The 18,617-nt window shown below is 53.1% G+C and overlaps 5 protein-coding genes across 5 annotated transcripts; 3 read left to right on the top strand and 2 right to left on the bottom strand.

The window, feature by feature from the left end:
• Positions 1-833: 833 nt before the first annotated feature.
• On the top strand, positions 834-1,319 carry BBA_06488 (uncharacterized protein; the record flags this gene model as incomplete). Its single annotated transcript, XM_008601585.1, has 1 exon — positions 834-1,319. One exon carries the CDS (start codon positions 834-836, stop codon positions 1,317-1,319), a length of 486 nt encoding a protein of 161 aa, XP_008599807.1.
• Positions 1,320-2,286: 967 nt separating this feature from the next.
• Positions 2,287-3,649, top strand: BBA_06487 (checkpoint protein hus1; the record flags this gene model as incomplete). Its single annotated transcript, XM_008601584.1, has 4 exons — positions 2,287-2,329; positions 2,392-2,497; positions 2,621-3,557; positions 3,623-3,649. 4 exons carry the CDS (start codon positions 2,287-2,289, stop codon positions 3,647-3,649), a joined length of 1,113 nt encoding a protein of 370 aa, XP_008599806.1.
• A 342-nt stretch (positions 3,650-3,991) lies between these two features.
• BBA_06486 (COPII coat assembly protein SEC16) lies at positions 3,992-10,108 on the bottom strand (the record flags this gene model as incomplete). The annotated part of the gene is made up of 1 exon (XM_008601583.1): positions 3,992-10,108. One exon carries the CDS (start codon positions 10,106-10,108, stop codon positions 3,992-3,994), a length of 6,117 nt encoding a protein of 2,038 aa, XP_008599805.1.
• A 615-nt stretch (positions 10,109-10,723) lies between these two features.
• On the bottom strand, positions 10,724-11,905 carry BBA_06485 (late sexual development protein; the record flags this gene model as incomplete). Its single annotated transcript, XM_008601582.1, has 2 exons — positions 10,724-11,524; positions 11,582-11,905. The coding sequence occupies 2 exons, from the start codon at positions 11,903-11,905 to the stop codon at positions 10,724-10,726; spliced, it is 1,125 nt and encodes a 374-aa protein (XP_008599804.1).
• A 2,195-nt stretch (positions 11,906-14,100) lies between these two features.
• On the top strand, positions 14,101-18,051 carry BBA_06484 (phospholipid-translocating P-type ATPase; the record flags this gene model as incomplete). Its single annotated transcript, XM_008601581.1, has 2 exons — positions 14,101-17,876; positions 17,934-18,051. 2 exons carry the CDS (start codon positions 14,101-14,103, stop codon positions 18,049-18,051), a joined length of 3,894 nt encoding a protein of 1,297 aa, XP_008599803.1.
• Positions 18,052-18,617: the final 566 nt, after the last annotated feature.

The raw sequence follows: 18,617 nt of genomic DNA, 5'->3' as shown, positions 1-18,617 counted from the left end.
TGCTGCTTGATTGTGCCGGTGTCTGCTGTCCACTCAAGCTGGATCAAAACAATCAGCCTGTCGAAGACGAGGGAAGACTTGTAGTCAAAAGATTCATGCAGGTGTCAGGAGAAGAATTTTCCCTACCTATACCTCTTCTAGACCTATGCCTCAACGTCAATTCATATACTTGAGTGGTGACTCGGCGGCGTCGCCAAGCTTTGCCTGGCGCGGAACCAACGACGTAGTGGCCAACAAGCGGGCGACTGAAATGGAATATTTTGCCCGTGAGTAGTGCTAATAGACTCGGGCTTGTGAACGATAATGGCCCCTTATTACTGCAAAGAAACTGAATGCTTATTGTCTGTATCTGAGATAGGCTACATCGAGAAGGAAGCAAGACGGATGCTTCGAACTTTGGGCTTGCTTCCTGGTGGTTTGCGCCTACTCTGCGCTCGAGCTGGCCGTCGTTTTCGCAGCTGCAATGCCATCCTGCTCCGCGCATGGCTCTCTCGGTATCTTTTTCTGCGGGTAAAATTCTAAGCTTAGTTCCCCATGGTTGAAGGGTCCCGGTAGTAAAAAATGGCGTCTGCACCGTTGCTAGGTGAGCAGGGCCAGCCTACCGACAAGCCCTAATGTTTTACTTTTGACAGTCTCAATTGACAATTATTTTTCTTCCTGTCATGAACTTGGAGAATTCTCGCCTTTTACCCTTTTCCCCTCCGCTTGACTCTTCAACAACCTCAACCTGACGTGTACCTCCACGACCACAAAGTACGCAAGCGTCATCTCTACAATCATCATTCCCCTTTTGCTGACCCAGCTCCAGGCTCGCCGGCTCTATAACCGTCACAATGAATTTGGCCGCGCTCTTTGTTCTCCTTGCCGACGTCATCGCCGTCAACAAGGTCGCCGCCGGTGACCTCGGGTTGCCGCTGGAAAACAAGAACCACACCTGCCACGGTCCCAAGGACTGCGATATCAAGTGCGAGAACGGCACATATTATCGTCACCGGAACCCGGGCACGGACATTGAAACGCTTCGCTGCAAGGGTGCCAATCTCGACTACACCTACTGGCAAGGCCAATGTCGCCGGGAGCTAGGCGGCCAGGGCGTCTTGGTTGCTCGCAATGAAAAGGCCTGCAGACTCGTCGGCGGCCTCTTGTGCGCCCCCAGGATCAGGAATCAGGTCAAAAAAAGCACCTGGTACCGCTGTATCTTTGATCCCGTCGACTTCGAGGAGTGGAGGATGTACTGCCTGGAGGACGGTTACCACGCCGCGACCGCCATAATGCTCAAGGACGTTCCCTTCACCTGCCACCCGGACTACCTCCCTTGATATTTCCCTTGATCAATAATCGATCCAGCATAATCATGTTGTTTATTAGACGTTTGAGTTTTGTGATTTCCTTGGGATAGACTTCAAATGCTTTTGTTTTCTTCATCTTACTCGGGAGCTGGTCAAAACCGCTTGTTGAATCATTTTGGGCGAGTGTTGGTCGTAATCGATTCTTGGCCGCACTTCGTAATAGTCTTTTTTGCTAGTCTCAGCTAGGCCCGTATTTAGCTGCGTACTATTTTCATGCTACATTTTGGAATCAATCTTGGTGGAAGTCACAGTGGACGCCACGGATGGAACAGCCTGGCATTCGTGGATACATCTGTACTCGCGGCGCTCTCAATTTTTATCTTGGCTTCCGTTGTGCGCTTCAGCCACAAAGAAAATACCGGACTATAGCATCCCACTTGATTCCTCGATCCGAAATAGAAACCGTCCTATTATCGAAAAATGTTACTGACAAAGTCGCTCATATACGGCTTTGAGACGTCGGTCACTCAACCAAGACATCTCGAAACCGTTCCGGGGCGGCATGGTGTGCACGCAGGCGCATGAGAGACCTCCTCACATACAACCCAAAAATGTGGCCAGGTCAATGGCCCAATCAGTGTCAGGGAAGGCCATGCGTGGGATAAGGGCGTGTGAAGCGACGGACCATCCGGATATGAAGAGTAAGTGACTGCCCAGGCAAAGGGCCTATGACGACGAGCTATATCGCCCGAAGAACTGCGCCCGCGGGTGACATACTAGACACTCGTCATAAAGAGGAAATTGTGTTGCCTTACTGCTTGTGGGACGAGTGTCAAAGTAATGAATGTCCAAGTACACTAAACTAAACTGGCTTGTAAATTGTCATGACTGCTCACGATGCGCTGCCCCGCCAAATTCCATTTACGCGGTGCGCTGCTAGTGCACAAACTACGCGTTTCCTCATGCAACACCATGTCCATGGTTTCATCAATTCGCCATGCGCTTTCGAACAGAATTAAAGAATATACGGACCTTTTCAAGTACGCAAACAAACTCCCTGATAGACAAACGAGCTGTACTGATTTTGCCCCCCCTTCCGTAGAGCTCACAGCGGCGCTCTCCTCGCTCGAGAAAATCGCCTGGGTGCGTCTTAGTGATGAGACGGCACGCTTCACGGTGATTCCCGACATGGGATCCCAGGTTTGGGCGTACGTATCCCAAGAACGCCATTCTCACGCGACTTGTCGCTGAGGGGACATTTTTCGACTGCGACCCCCCCCCTTCACTGCTCCAGAGCCCGTAGGGCAAACCAGCTAACGCATCTCCTCCAGCTCCCTGTCCATGGACTTTATCTTTGAAAACTACCAGATCCAGTCCGCCGAAGCCTCCAACACCATCAACCTCGAGCTCCCGCTGCAGCCCTTGCAGCGCGCGCTCAAGTCGGCCCTCAACAGCATCTCCGCCTCGCTCCGCCTCACCAAAAAGGACGGGCTGCCCGTTCTCTCCCTCACCATCACCACCACCACCACCGCAAGCGGCACAAACGCAAACGCAAACGCACACGCGGCCGCGGCCGCCGCCGCCGCCGCCGCGGGCCAGCAAGCACGCGCCGCCACCACTGACAATGATGACCCGTTTGCCGACGAGGACCATCTCTTCCACGCCGAGCACCTGGAGACGTCGCTGCGGCGGGAGCACGAAAAGATCATCACGCAGGACATTCCCGTGCGGGTGCTGCACCCCGAGACCGTCGAAACCATTATGCAGCCCAAGGTGCGCGAGCCTGACGTCCACATCCAGCTGCCGCCGCTCCTGCAGCTCAAGGCCATCTCGGACCGCTTCACCAAGCTCGCGCAGGCCGCCGCCACTGGCAGCACCGGCACTGGCGCCGCCGCGTCGGCCTCATCGTCGTCGTCGGCGAAAGCGCCCAGGCTCGAGCTCAGCGCCAACATGCACGGCAGCCTGCGGCTGCGCATCGCCACCGAGACGACGGACATTGCGAGCGTCTGGTCCGGCCTTGAGAACCCGGAGCTGGACCCCACGCAGCTCGATCGCCCGCTGGCCGAGCATCCGAGCACACGCTTCCGCGAGGGCGGGCCGGATCGCTGGGCGACGGTGCGCGTCGACGGCAAGGACTGGAGCCGCGTGCTGAGCGTGGGCAGGCTCGAGGGCCGCGTGATTGCGTGCTTTGCCGATGATCACGCGCTGATTCTTTACGTCTACGTGCCACAGTACGACGACGCGTCCGCGGACGATTCTGTAGTCACGGTATGTTGGCACAACTGCAATGCCCGATTTTTCTCTCTCGATTTGAACTAACAGGGACAATGTAGTATTATGTCCAGTCATACAGCGCATAGGAGACATTACAAACGAGAAATACCAAACATAATGAAGAACATGATATACAGTAGATCTCTTGTTCTGCAAGAAACATCTATGATACAACGGACTCTATAATACAATAGTAAGAAAAAACAAGAGAAAGAGGCCACGGCAAGTTTGCTCCCCCAGCATGCCAAACGCCGTACAAAATGCAGCGAGTCCAGCAATGCAGACAGTGATTATATATGCCCCATTTGCGACTCATGAAGTGCTACAGGATGGATATTAGTATAGTATAAATTCATGTGACTCCGTCGTTCCTCCTTTCATTCCGTCATGCCTTCATCCCATTCACACTCCTGGTTCTTTTTCCTCGCTCATTTGGCCATGACATCCACATACCGGCCAGCCTTGCGAGGTTTCTTGCCAGATGCCTTTCGAGGTCCAGCGGCGCCGAGCAGATCATCAATGCTGCTGGCATTGCTGATGCTCGTGGGCGGGCGGCTCGGAGGTCCGCTTGGTGGCGTGGGAGCGCCGCCTGCACTGGCATTGGAATCGGTACGCATCATAGGAGGGGGTGTGCTAATGCCGAGGCCGCTGGGAGGCATCGTACCGGCCTTGAGATTGGACGTTGATGCTGACCGTGCCATGGCCGCCATAGGCGGGCCCATAGCGCTCGGAGGGGGAGTGCCGCTGACGGAGCGAGGAGCGCTACCTCTGGGCGGAGGCGGCGCTGCCTTCACAGCCTCTGTCTGCTCAGCACCAGCCTTCTTGTTGATCCACCGCTTCAGGTCAGGATCGTACACAAAGCTGTTGGATTCGCCCAGCTTGGCCTTGATAGCCTTCTGAGGCTGGGCTTCGCCACTCCCGAGTTCCGCCTTTTTGGACGCGCCAAACCAGCCCCCGAAGCCCCAACCGCCAGACTTCTTTGCGGCGGCTGCCTCTGCGGCTCGTTTAGCTTCTTCCTCGGCAACTTTCTTAAACATCTCTTCGTTTTCACGGTCCAGATCCGTTTTGCTCTTATTATCTGCAACCTGCGGCGCAGGCACCTCGTCATCGTCCATGAAACTCTTCTTCTTCGGCTTGAGAGCGTCATCATCTGCATCATTGCTCATGTCAGGCTGATACGAGGGAGGCTCATAGCCATAAGACTGAGTCGAAGGCGGTTCATATCCCTGTAACTGAGTAGACGGAGGTTCATAACCTTGCGACTGGGCTGATGGCGACTCATAGCTTTGAAACTGCGTAGAAGGTGGCTCGTATCCGTAGGGCTGCATCGATGGCGGCTCAAACCCGTAGCTTTTTGTCGATACCGGCTGGTAGCCACTTTCAACAGCACCATCTGCCTTGGGGACATCAGCCTCAACAGGCTTATTTGGTTCATACCCCCCAGCAGGCTGGTATCCTTGGTAGCCATGGTTGGTATTCGGGTTCGGCTCTGCCGTGATGCTAGGAGACGGCTGTAGACCGTAGGGCTGAGCCGCAGCACTTGATACCTGTGGCTGATACGTCGACGCTCCGAACTGGCCATGATTAGGCTGGTGCGATAGCTCAGGCGCGCTCTGGTTGAACCCAGGGTATCCAGAATTTCCGGTATTGGTGTCGAGGAAGGCAGGTTCGTACGGACTAGGAGTGTATTCATTCGACGTACGACCACTCGCCTGCTGCTGCACTGGAGCTGGCTGCTGTGCGACAAACTCATATGGGTTCTGAGTTGTGGTGGCAGCGGGGGTCATAGCTGGCGCATACCGGGAGGTGGCTGCGGTCGGTTGTGGAGGCAGCGCTGATACACCGTAGCTAGGCGAAGCTCCATAGGTCTCAAGGTTGGAGACGGACGGTGAGCGACTAATGTTTGGAGTAGAGGCGATACGGGCAAACGGGCCATGTTCGCCATCGGCACCGGCTTTTCCGTTGCCCTCCTCATCACCAGAGACGAACTTGTTGAACCGGTTCCACATGCTATCAGAGACCTTGTTCATGCTCGGCTTGGACATCCAGCTCGAACCGTCGTCCTTGGGAGCCTGTTTCAAACGTCTCATAAAATCGTCGACTGAAGCTTCCAGGAGAGGGTGGTGGTACGGTGACCGACGTGTTTGGGCACTCATGGAAGTGAAAATCGCATCACAATACTGCAAGGCTTTGTCACGGTATCCATGTTCAGCAAGCACTGTTGCATGTTGGAGCTTGTAGCCTGCCAAATGAGGGGCGCCAGCTGCAAGATTTGCAGTCCCGGACAGTGTCAACCCATATTCGTAAACTTCACTCAACTGCAACGCCTCGGTTTCCTTGGCAAACTGATCCGGCTGCTTGTGATGATCTGCACCGACTAGCACGAAGTCGGTGTTGGGGTCGTCAACGCCACCAAAAACAGACATAGTTCTGCTGAAGATGAAGCAGATCTGAGCCGCCTCAGCCCTACCATAGCCTGAGAGAAGTTTTCCGAGAGCGTTTAAGCCACGAATGTCGTTTTCGCTTCTGTTACTGAGCACCAAAGAGACAGTTTCTTTCCATTTTTCTAAGCCGCTCAGCACATCTTGAGTAGGCCCCTGGCCTGAATCGGTAGACATCAGCTGCAGACCAGCACGTGCGTGAACAGGTACCAACTCGTCGACGCAATCTTCGAAGTTCCCAGAGAGTACCTTGTAAAAAGCGCCAAGAGACTGGTTGCTGTGGCCTGGATAGTTGACCTCCTTTCGCACAAATTCTTGTGCCACCCGGCTATAGAGCTCGGACGAAGTCGTGTGAGCAATTATCATTGCATGGCCCCACAGGCGCTTGTCGACAGCTGCCCAGACAGCGGATTCACGATCACCATGAAGTAGACTTTCTTTGATACTCTCCATGGAAGCGGGGTCGACATCGTCCGCCTTCATTCCTGTAGAGGGTGCCGTGTGGCCGAACCTCGGGCCACTGGGCAAGGAGGCGTCTGCAGCTTCTTGTGGCGACAGGACTTCTCGGACTGCATTTTCAACTGCGGGAGAGCCCTCCAAGTGCCCATCATGTTCGATGAAGACGCGAAGAATCTTCCACAGAAGCAGTCGCTCGATGGATCTCTTTGCTTCCAATGATAGCTGAGGGTTAGGAGATAGATCAGGCAGTTCTCTTTCCAACGCGGTGATTCCAGAAGACAGCCAGGCGAGGGCGTCCTTCTTTTTCGACTTGCCTCGTAGAGGGCCTGGAAACTTGGCCAGTTGCTCAGGTAAGGGCTCGATATCCTTCATACTTTTGACCTTCACCTCTCCGGGAGTTCTTAGCATTGTTGGTGCTGACTGATTCATGGTGTAGCGCGGTGTACTCTTTGGAAATGAAGTCACCATGGCACCACCAACACCCCAGGAAATAATGGGTACACCTTGCCAACGTTGCAGCGGATCGTTTTCACGGCCGTCCGTAGGGGAAACCATAGTTAGCGACGCGCCACGAGTGCGGACAGGCATCGCGTGTGTCTGCTGCGCAGCCTGACCAAAAGTCGGGGCCACGTTAGTGTGAGCAGAGGCCGGTCGCGCATGTTGGTGAGTGATTCGAGTGGCTCCGGGGGATTGCGTCTGAGATCGAACAGGAGGGGCAAAGTTAGGCTGGTGCAGTGCAGCTTGGGGCAGATAATTGCTAGTTTGTCGTTTCTGCGGCGATGAAAGCTGGTTCGAGGGCACGACTGGGGTTTGCTGGGGGGCAGGGCTGTATCGGGCGGTGGCAGTAGGGGCTTGCTTTGGTGCCCCAAGCTGATTTCTAGCCGGAGTTTCTTCCTCCTCATCTACCTCGCGGGTAGGCGGAAGCGATGACACACGATTCAGCCTTGGCTCATGGTTATAGCTGGCACGTCGGTCCAAGTGACCAGCATCGATGCCAGCGCCCGTCTTGTCATGATGAACCTCGAACTGAGCCAACGGGCTTGAGGTTCTGGGTAGGTGTGGAAGATAGGTTTGCGACGCGGAGGCATTTGTAGTCTGAGGCGGCGAACTATTTTGACGTGGTAGCGGAGGTGCCGGGGAGAAGCGGTTCGGTGCTGCAGGCGGAGGAGCTGAGCTTCCCTTCTGATGCTGAGTGGGAGCTGGTGAGTATCTGGTAGCATTGCTTGCGGGAGCTGATGGCGGTGCAGACCCTGCTTGCAATGCAGCATACGGATTCACCTTTGGGGGGGCAACCAGATCGGGCATAGAATTCTCGGGAGCAGCAGGACGCTCCATCGGCGGAGGCTGATACTGCTGGTGCATGGCAGGTGGCGGAGGTGCAGTGGAAGTAGGCAGATTTGGGCTGCCATACTGCTTGCTAGGCGAGGAAGAACGGAGACTTTGGCGCGAACCAGGACGGGGCTTCGCAACCACAGGTAGATCCTCGAAGAAGCTCTCCTGTCGGCTTGCAGACCGAGCAGGTGGTGCCTGTGAGGCAGCTCCTGATGCCGGCGGAGAGGCAGACGCGACCGGCCCTGGAGGCAGCGCGTACGCATTCGCTGTCCGCGGCGGCGCAGACATGGATGAAGGGGCTGTTTCTTGGGCGGGATTCGGCAAGCTGGGTCGTTTTCTGGGTTTGATATTCATACTGACCAGATCCGTTGGCAGGTCATATGGTGAAGCGTATCCGCCTTTGGCTTTGTCCGCAAAGCTCTCAGCTTTTGGAGTGTCGGTGTGTCGCGGCGCGGCCGGGGCATAGCCAAAGGCGCTACCATATGGTGTTTGCTGTGGAGGCTGCGCGGCGTATCCATACGAAGATGTCGGCGCAGAAACTGGTTGAGGTCGTGTCTCAGCCTGAGTTGGCATATATGGGTTGGTTGTGGGCGCCTCGGTTGCGATGGCAGCCGGTGCGTCGTCTTCATCATCTAGCAAAAGACCTTCATCATCGCTTCCCAGAAAACCAGCCGTATCAATTGTTTCATCTTCGTTGCCGGTATCGTCTAGGAGAAAGTCATCGTCATCGTCTCCGGTCCCAAAAGCTTCCTGCCACTTTGCAGAAAGATCAGCCGGGGGCTCAGCCGCATCTAGCTGGTTCTCGTCATTGGCCGCTGCCCCGAAAGCATCTGCAAGAGCCTGGGCGTGACGGTCCTCCTCAGAGAGATCCTCAGAGTGCTCTTCCAGTGTGTCGAATGCGGTCTGTTGCGCAGATGATTCTCTGCTGAAGGTGTTTTCGATGACTTGCATAGTAGACTTGCGCTGAATTGGCTGCATGAAATCAGTAGAGTCTTCTTCCCTGCGAACAGTAGAGAAGAAGTCATCTCCAGCATCGTCTTCCGCAAAGGAGTCAAAGGGGGTGGTTTTGGATGGCTTGGCATCTTCGACTTCCTCAGCAGCCGGAATTAACGGTAGCCCTTCCTCGAAACGAGACTGTGACGCCTCTGTAGCAGCATCCCCTATGTCACCACCAATGGTCTGGAAAGTCTCGTGCGTATTGTCTGCGGGACCGTCATTCTCCCAAAACATTTTTGATTCCTCCGAGTCATCGTGGGCGGAGGAGCTCTTCTCGACCTCTTCAACAACGTCGAGAGCTTGAGAGGAAGGTAGCGGCTGTGAAGGGAAAACGGTTTCGGCAGATTGCGCGGGCGGAACGGGGGGGAAGGAATTCGTTCGATCGGTTGGAGGCATGAACTTGAATTGGTCGGTATTAGATCGGGACAGTGTCCAGTCACTCTCGTCGTCATCGTTGAAGCTGATTTCGTGGGAGACAGTTCGAGCGAAAGACATGGAACTCGAATGTTGAGAGAGGGATTTGCGCAATGGCTGCGTCTCTTGTAATTCCGCATCCGGCTGTTTAGCTGCCTCAGTTTCAGGCCGAATATGCGACTGTGGCTCAGCCTCCTGTGTTTGGAGCTCTGTTGATTCCGGTGCTGCTTGAATTTCAGCTGCCGGCTGCTGCTGCGCAATGGGCTCGATTTCCTCGGCATTGGCAGGTCCGATGTCATCAGTTATAGGAGGCGGCGCAGCTTCAGTATGCAGTTGTTCTTGAGCTGGCTTCTCGGCGAACCAAGAATCAGCGTCTTCGTGTTCGACCTCATTCGTATTGAACGGATCAATTGCCGCGGAGTTCGCCTCGCGAGCATCTTGGGGGGGCTCTTGTGATTTTTGCGCGTCTTCGGGAGCAAGGGGGGTGTTTTCCAAGGTGTACTGTTTCGGAGCGGCCTGTGGCGCGTCAAGGTCCAACGACTGCGTGGCCGGTTCCTCTGACATCAGCCAGGCATCACCGACGGCTTCTTCCCCGTCATCAGCCATCCAGGCATTGTCTACATCATGGCTTTGTGTCGCGTCCGGCATCGTGGGTCTCGTAGCCAGGTCATGGCCATCAACATCTGGGGTAGCATCAGCTTTAGGTAGCGCGGCCGACTGTTGCAGGCTGTTAGGCATCTTGGCTGGATGCCAGGATGACTTGGAGGCTTCTTCAGCCATCTCGCTCGCTGCTCGGGTACGAAATTCTGGCGCAGCGTCAATCTTGGGCAGCGCGACCCTCTGTTCCAGACTGTTGGGCATCTTGGCCGGATGCCAGGATGAGTTCGAGGCTTCCTCAGCCATCTCGCTCGCTATTTGGATACGAGAAAAGCCCTCAAAAATGCATGGGGTATACTAGAGGCTGGCCGTCAGCACGTCGGTTCGAATAGCGAGGGTTGCACTGGAGTAGCAGGGGTCGCCACTGGAGAGTCGCGAACCCATGAAAACACACAGTGGCCAAGCGCAGGCGGGAGAGGGTTCGTACTCGAATGAATAAATCAAGATTAAATCAGGCAAAGAAAGCGACTCCACGACACGATGCAGAACAAAAGGTCAGGGAATGTCGCTGGCGTGAATGGCGCAGGATGACGGATGCAAGTTGGCAAGATGGAGAAAGGAGAACTGGCTTGTACCCAGCCAGAGCTGTATGTGTTTGCCCGAGCCGCAGAAATAGAACAGCTGGCGGGTTCTGGCACGGCGCGGAAGCGGAGCGGAACCACAATTATGACTACAGGCCCGTGTCACCCTATACTTGATAGTCGAACCGTCAATTTACATATTGAGGTTTTCCTTTGTCTCTCACAACGATTCAAGTAAAAAGATTGTTTTTTTTTTTAAGGGAGAAATTTATTTATTAGAAAAGGTATACAAAGGTACAACCAGCCATCCCGTCTCGGTTGTCAAGCGGCATGGCTGAAATTAGCTGCATTCCGACGCCTCCACCTCACGGCTATCCATACTTGCTGTTACACCGTCCCTCACTTGAATGATACCAGGACCCGCGAGTGTGGAATTAGTGACATCATCTGCCGACTCGAAGACATTTCCAGTAGTCAAAGCAGCATGACTGAAGCCGTTCATGACATTCTCGGAAACCGAAAAGTCTGCACCAAAGCTAATCATGCCACTCTCCCATTTGACGTTGCTGATTTCCAGAGAAATGGGCTTTTGCTGGCCGGTAGTATACGTGAGGAAGAGATCTTTCCCATCGCCTCCGACGTACTTCTTTGCCTGCTCAGATTTGCCGAGGTCTGCCGAAAATGAAAGTTTCTGGTCCTTTGCCTCCAGCGCGGCCACTGCCTGACCGTTTACCATCATTGGCGGGAAGATGGGCAGGTCAATGTTGGAGAGGGGGTATGGGCACGATCCCGGGACGATGAACATTTGCAAGGCCGAAAAGGCAAAGGCGGCCGGCACCGCGGTTAGAAATGGCGACTCTGAAGGCACTTCCTTCAACACGGTGCGATAGTAGCCATTCTGCTCGCCTTCCTGACCAATGACGGACGATATAAGCTGGATCGGGACGGGAACATTTTCTTTGGCGAACAAGACATTCGCGCCCTGCAGCGCACCGAGCACAACGGCAGTGAATGTCTCGGCAATGTCGACAGCTTGAGTCAAGTTGGTCGTCGGAAACATGTACTTGCAAGCCGACGGAACAAAGGAGGCATTGGCTGCCATAAGAGCAGTCTGGGCTGCGAGTGCGTGCAATTCCTCTTGCTACATTCCAGATGAATCAGTAATTGTTTATGAAGTGTATGAAATGTGGCCACGAACAGCTCGCACAGTGGAAAAGATCTTGATCAATTCCTCCTTGTTGTCGGCTTCATAGCCTTGCACACCGTTTGTAATATTTTGAAGAAGGGAGTCAAAGTAGGCCGTCTCGAACAACTCATTAAAGGCAATAAGCTGGAAAGCGGTTGTGCTCCCGGGGCCAAGCTTTTTGGGCAAAGCCACATTAGGTAGTTTGCCACCAGCTTGCTTGGCTAGGGTGACCTGTTGGTCCTTGTTTGGCATAGGGAAGCCATCGTTGTTGGGTACGGCCGCGCCGGTGACAAGACCCAAGAGACCGAGAAGGCTTATAGATTTGGTCGCGAACATGATGAGCAGAGGTCGAGCTAAAGCAATGATAATAAAGTACAGTTCGATTCGTTATGTCAGACGCACTGCTGCATTTATATACTCGGACGTGGCCACTAGTAACTAGAGTACACTTGAGATTATGACACCTACACAACGAAGCTTCCCTCGCTGCTAGCTCTTCCAACATACCAAATTTGGTAGAGCTGGTTAAAATATCTCACAAAGTCAATAATGATACCGACATGCTTATGATGTGCTCGTGATTGGACAATGGTTGGTCTTTCGCTGATCAAGGTTGGGCCGTCATAGACAGGGCTAGCGCCGGCTTGCGATGCACTACGCGGGAAACGGCACGTTGACAAATGATCCGGGGCACTTTATCCGATCAGGAATCAGCATTTTGTTTCTTTTCGCCATCCAACTAGCTTCAGTCTTTTGGAGATGTGGAGATGTAGTCATTCAAGCCCGTTCGGAAGACCGCAGTGCCGGGACGCTGTGGCGACGAACGACCGACATCTGGAGAAGAGACAGGCTTGATTTGGAATTAATCAGAACGAACAGAACATCGAGATTTCGCAAAATCAGATTCAGATTGGAAGAATTGGGAGTGCGCTCGCATCATAGAGTCTGCTCGGGCACCATCGCCGATTGACTCACTTATCGAGCTCTCGAAAGCACTGTGCATGGTAGAAGGCTTCCGTAGTACATCGACAGGACTTGCTTTGAGAACTGCTGGTCCTTGTAGTCTGAGAACTATGTCGCTCGCGTTACAGACTCACACTCAACTACTGCAGAGGCAAGAGCGCCGATGCTGACATATCACGGTATTCTCTGCCTTGTGAGTATAGCTGGTGCTGCCGCCTATCAAGAATCAACGTCTCCTTCCGTCTCCCTCTGTTGTGTGTAAAGTGGTGTTTGGGAAGGGTTCAGTTTCTTTTCTAGTCACTGTCTTCTGATTTTTCTTTTTTGACTTTTGGACGTGATCGTTCAATGAGGCTGTCCGGGCACCAATAAGTGGGAGCGCTTTAGAGAAGCTATTGCGACATCAGCCTTGCCGCCGAATTTTATGTACACTGCACCTAGAGGCCGTTCCTCCTCGAAAAAGATGACAGTATTGGCTGGGCTCATCAGATGACTAACAGCACTTCTTGGAACATCTTATTGTAGCGATTGTATGATGTTTGTGGCAAACTTTGCGCTGTGCAGGTTCCTCATGAGCAATATTCGACAACGTGGGGAGTGGCGCTTGACATGTGCAGAGCCATGACACTATGAACATCATTTATACCTGGGCTCCAAAATACTTTTGGGCTGCTTCATCGATGGGTTAGCTGAGTTTGAGCAAGACGCGTGCCGTCCTCGCAGCCAGCGGGCTAGCCTTGACAGGATCTAAACCTCCGAAACAGCGCTGCCAAACATTGCATTGTCGTTGACTTTGGCATTGTCAAGCTTGTTGATCAGAAATTGTGCAAAAGCCGATTGTCACCTACAGGCACCCCTTAGCGGGCACCCACTTCCACAATACAAGATCCTTAACCTCTGCCTGACACCGATGCTTGACTGTGCGGTGCTAACAAAGCGGGAGAGTCAAGGATTGTCCACCGAGGAATGTTGAGGAAAGAAATATCTCAGTCGAGAGCAACTGACTTGACCAGTTTTGGTGAAAGGAGTGTAAGCCTCAAGTACGAAGCTTTTTGTGGCCACCAACGTGGAATTCCCACTGTGAGCACTAAAAAGTACCTAGTAATTTTAAAGGAGGAATTTCCGCGCCCCAGTCCGTGCCACACACCTGCCACCGTTATGGACGCTGCGCCACCCGTGCCTGCACCATTGTTAATTTATTACGATCCGTTCTAAACTTACATATGGGTCGAGCCCCCCTTGAGGCTGACGTAGCTTTTTGGCGGTTGTTGACAAGGGCCACGAAACGTGAAACTCAGCAGCCTAGAAAGGTGGCTTTGACTGTCATTCAGCCATTTACATGCCATTCTGGATCGCCTCGCACTTTCAACAATTCGTATGCCAAAGTTTGTTTCTCATTTTCAGCGACGAACAAATCACCTGGTCTATGATGCACCTAAAAGACTGCTGCTGGGGCCGTGACTTGAACTACACCGTGGCCGCACCCGAGCTAGCCATGATCAGCCAGCTGCACAGCGCCATCCATCACTGATCTAGCCACGACACACCTCCCGGCCCAGACCCCCGGCGGGATGACTTCTTCACCTTCATATCGTCATACCGAGCCGCCCGACTCTCCTACGCACGACTCCGACTCCGACCTCGACCTCGACCTCCAGGAGCTTGATCCCATCTCCACCGCGCCCACCCGAGGCTCCAAGCCCGAGCTGACCGACACGTCGCAAAAGTCCTCGAGGATAGCCCTCCGCAACTTGCGTATGGGTGGGCTGCGCAGAGCGGGCAAGCGACATCGCACCTATGGGGAGCTTGGTCACGACCGCGATGCCGTCGACGAGGATGACGACTCACAGCGCCTTCTGGGCGATCGAGACGACGCTCAAGGGAGCGAGGATGGCGCGCCTCTTCTCGGCGGGCGGTCCAGGGACAATCAAGGGCGCAGAATGTCGCTTAGCTCTGTCCTGAGAGTGCCTAGCTTTATGTCGGGGACCAAAAAAGGACCCGACGACGAAGAGCTCCCGGAGGAAGATGACCCCTCGTCATCGCGAATCGTCCCAGTCGGATCTGTACAACCGGTGCGATATCCCACGAATATGGTCTCCAATGCCAAGTATACGCCTTGGTCGTTTCTTCCCGTCACACTTTACAACGAATTCTCCTTCTTCTTCAACATGTATTTTCTCCTCGTCGCCCTGTCGCAAATTATCCCTGCTCTGCGAATCGGCTATCTTACTACTTACATCGCGCCGCTAGCGTTTGTGCTGTGCATCACTATGGGAAAGGAAGCTTGGGACGATATTGACCGACGCCGCCGAGACAATGAAGCCAACTCGGAGCAATACACGGTCCTCAGATTTACGGACCCTACGTTGGAATCAAGTTCGCGACCGAAAAAGCTCCTCAAGTCCGAAACGATGAAGCGCGGTTCTAAAAAAGGCCGAGCGGAAAGAATGGAGAGAGCTGGGTTGTCGGATATACAAGAAGACCCCGAGTCCGAGCCCGCAAAACCTTCCTCGACAATAGTGGAAGTCAGCCGAAAGTCCAAGGATCTTGCTGTCGGTGATGTTCTTCGTCTGACCAAGGGGCAGCGTGTGCCGGCAGACGTTGCCATTCTTCAGTGCCTAAATAGCGAGACTTTGGACAAGAGTGAATTAGATGAGGAGTCCGAGTCGGCCGATTTGGTTGCGTTGAATGATGAACTCGAGTCAGTTTCCAAGGGCAAGCAGCCCGCAACCGAGAGACGGAACTCGGCAGCAACAAAGGTCACTGTTGGCGAAACGTTTATCAGAACAGATCAGTTGGACGGTGAGACGGATTGGAAGCTCCGACTTGCATCACCGCTTACCCAGAATATTGCTCCCGAGGAGCTTGTCCGCTTGCGAGTCAATGCCGGAAAGCCGGATAAAAAAGTCAACGAGTTTATCGGAACTGTTGAATTGCTTCCGTCTCGCGAAGAGGCTACTCAGCAGCAGGCTACCCTCAGCCAAGAAGAAGGATCTGCCACGACTGCTGCATTGTCCATCGACAACACAGCGTGGGCGAACACAGTCATTGCTTCACAAGGAAGCACTCTGGCAGTAATCATGTACACCGGGCCCCATACCCGATCCGCTCTATCTACATCGCCATCTCGTTCCAAGACTGGTCTTCTCGAATACGAAATCAACTCGCTCACCAAGATCCTTTGCGCGCTAACTCTTGCACTCTCCATCGTGCTTGTGGCATTTGAGGGCTTTGAAAACAGACCAGGGAAGCCATGGTATATCCAAATCATGCGGTTTCTGGTTCTCTTTTCTACTATTGTGCCTATTAGCTTGCGTGTCAATCTCGACATGGGAAAAACTGCTTACGGCCGCTTCATCCAAAGAGATCCTGGCATTCCAGGTGCAGTCGTCCGTACCAGTACCATTCCAGAGGACCTCGGCCGCATCGAGTATCTTTTGAGTGATAAGACAGGGACTTTGACGCAAAATGATATGGAAATGAAAAAGATTCACATTGGAACAGTTTCTTACGCCAACGAAGCAATGGACGAAGTGAGCTCCTATGTTCGCCAAGGTTTCTATATTCAGCCGACAACAGACCCTGCGACACAAAGCATGCTGATTACTCCATCATCTACGTATGTGAACACGGTCGCTGTTGGCGCTACTCGAACAAGAAGAGAGATTGGTACCAGAGTCCGTGATGTTGTCTTGGCTTTGGCACTTTGTCACAATGTGACACCTACTACTGACGAGGAAGATGGTAAGGAAGTCACGTCATACCAGGCATCCTCTCCTGACGAGATTGCAATTGTCAAATGGGCCGAAGCGGTTGGACTGAAGCTTGCTTCTCGCGACCGAAAGAGTATGACGCTTGCTGCTACCACAACTGGGCGGCCAGTCGTTCGTGTCAGCATCCTTGATGTGTTTCCGTTTACCTCGGAAGGAAAGCGAATGGGTATCATTGTTCATTTCCAAGATGACCTCAAGAAGCCAAACCGCGATCTCAGCACTGGTGATATTTGGTTCTACCAAAAGGGTGCAGACACTGTCATGAGTTCCATCGTGGTTGCAAACGATTGGCTTGATGAGGAGACGGCCAACATGGCTAGAGAGGGTCTGCGAACTCTGGTTGTTGGCAGGAAGAGGCTTTCCTATCAGCAATATCAGGAATTCTCTTCCAGATATCACGAGGCGTCACTAGCGATTCAAAATCGCGATGCTGGCATGCAATCGGTCGTTGCGCAATACCTGGAAAGCGATCTGGAACTGCTTGGCGTTACTGGTGTCGAAGACAAGCTACAACGCGACATCAAGCCGTCCCTTGAGCTCCTCCGCAACGCCGGCATCAAGATCTGGATGCTTACCGGTGACAAGGTCGAAACTGCTCGATGCGTGGCGGTAAGCTCCAAACTTGTCGCACGCGGGCAGTACATTTACACCGTCGCCAAATTGAAGCGCAAGGATAACGCCCAAGAGCATCTCGACTTTTTACGCAACAAGACTGACGCTTGCCTGTTGATTGATGGTGAAAGTCTGGCGCTCCTTCTCACTCACTTTCGAATCGAGTTCATCTCTGTGGCAGTGCGTCTACCGACTGTCGTAGCATGTCGATGCAGTCCAACCCAGAAGGCAGAAATTGCGACTCTGATCAAAGAATACACAAAGAAGCGCGTCTGCTGTATTGGTGATGGTGGCAATGACGTCTCCATGATTCAAGCTGCCGATGTTGGTGTCGGTATTGTCGGCAAAGAAGGTCGGCAGGCCAGTTTGGCGGCCGATTTCTCTATTGAGCAGTTTTGCCATTTGGTCAAATTGCTTGTCTGGCACGGACGCAACAGCTACAAGCGCAGCGCCAAGCTCGCCCAGTTTGTCATTCATCGCGGTCTCATCATTGCCGTGTGCCAAACCATGTACAGCATTGCTCTCAAATTCGAACCGGAGGGTCTGTACATTGACTGGCTCATGGTGGGATATGCGACTGTCTACACTGCGGCTCCCGTTCTGTCTCTGGTTTTGGACAAGGATGTGGACGAAAACCTGGCCAACTTGTATCCTGAGCTGTACAAGGAGCTCACCACTGGTCGGTCACTCTCGTACCGCACATTCTTCGTTTGGGTCCTGGTCTCCATCTACCAAGGCGGCATGATTCAGGGCCTATCGCAGATTCTCACTGGCGTCGAGAATAAGAAAATGACGGCCGTCAGCTACACGGTGCTCATCTTGAATGAGCTCCTCATGGTGGCGATTGAAATCACCACCTGGCATCCCATCATGATTATCAGCATCCTGGGCACGTTTCTCATGTATATTGGATCCATGCCTTTTCTTGGCGGATATTTTGATTTGGAGTTTATTATTACATGGTACGTTTAGCCCCTTTCTCTTTATTCAATCCGAACGATTGCTGACAGGATGTGCAGGGGCTTTGTTTGGCGAGTTCTTGCCATCCTTTCCATCTCACTTGTGCCACCTTACGCGGCGAAGCTTATTAGGAGAACGATGAAACCGCCGTCGTACAGAAAGGTGCAAAATCGATAGATAGAGAGGCTAGGAGTTTTTTTTTTTGGAGTCGCAGTGTCTGACCATTACAGCTATTTGCCATTTGCCTATGCTTGTATGTTGTACTTTTTAACAATAAAACGCCAGCAGTTCCCAACTATTATCCTGACTCACGAACTCGATTGATGCGCACGCTTGACATTGATCGCAGCCACTGCAACTACTTTGCCTCCCAGACGCGATTTTTCATGGCAGTCGCTGCTCTGCCATCTCCGCCGTTGTCGGTCATGCCGCTACTCCTGTTGCTACTGCAGGTCGTTGTCTCTATGCCAGCACTGCATTTGCGCTCCTCTGAACTCAAGTGCATCATGTAAGCACATGGTCGATGGAATCATGACGGCGTTATTACGTTTCCGTTGGCTCAGCATCTCTACCAAACATCATATTCCTACCAAATGTCCTCTTGGCTGAGGATGCGATTACACTGACGTCATATGCTGCGTATGACCAGCTAATACATGATGCAGTGAATAAGGATGAGCCGCGGTCAACACAATACTCGACCTGGTTTCTCGCATTCTCTCTCTCTCTCTCTCCTCCTTTTT

The sequence above is a fragment of the Beauveria bassiana genome, assembly GCF_000280675.1.
Source record: "Beauveria bassiana ARSEF 2860 unplaced genomic scaffold BBA_S00019, whole genome shotgun sequence".
Taxonomy (NCBI): Eukaryota; Fungi; Ascomycota; class Sordariomycetes; order Hypocreales; family Cordycipitaceae; genus Beauveria; species Beauveria bassiana.
This window is presented reverse-complemented; position numbering and strand designations above follow the sequence as displayed.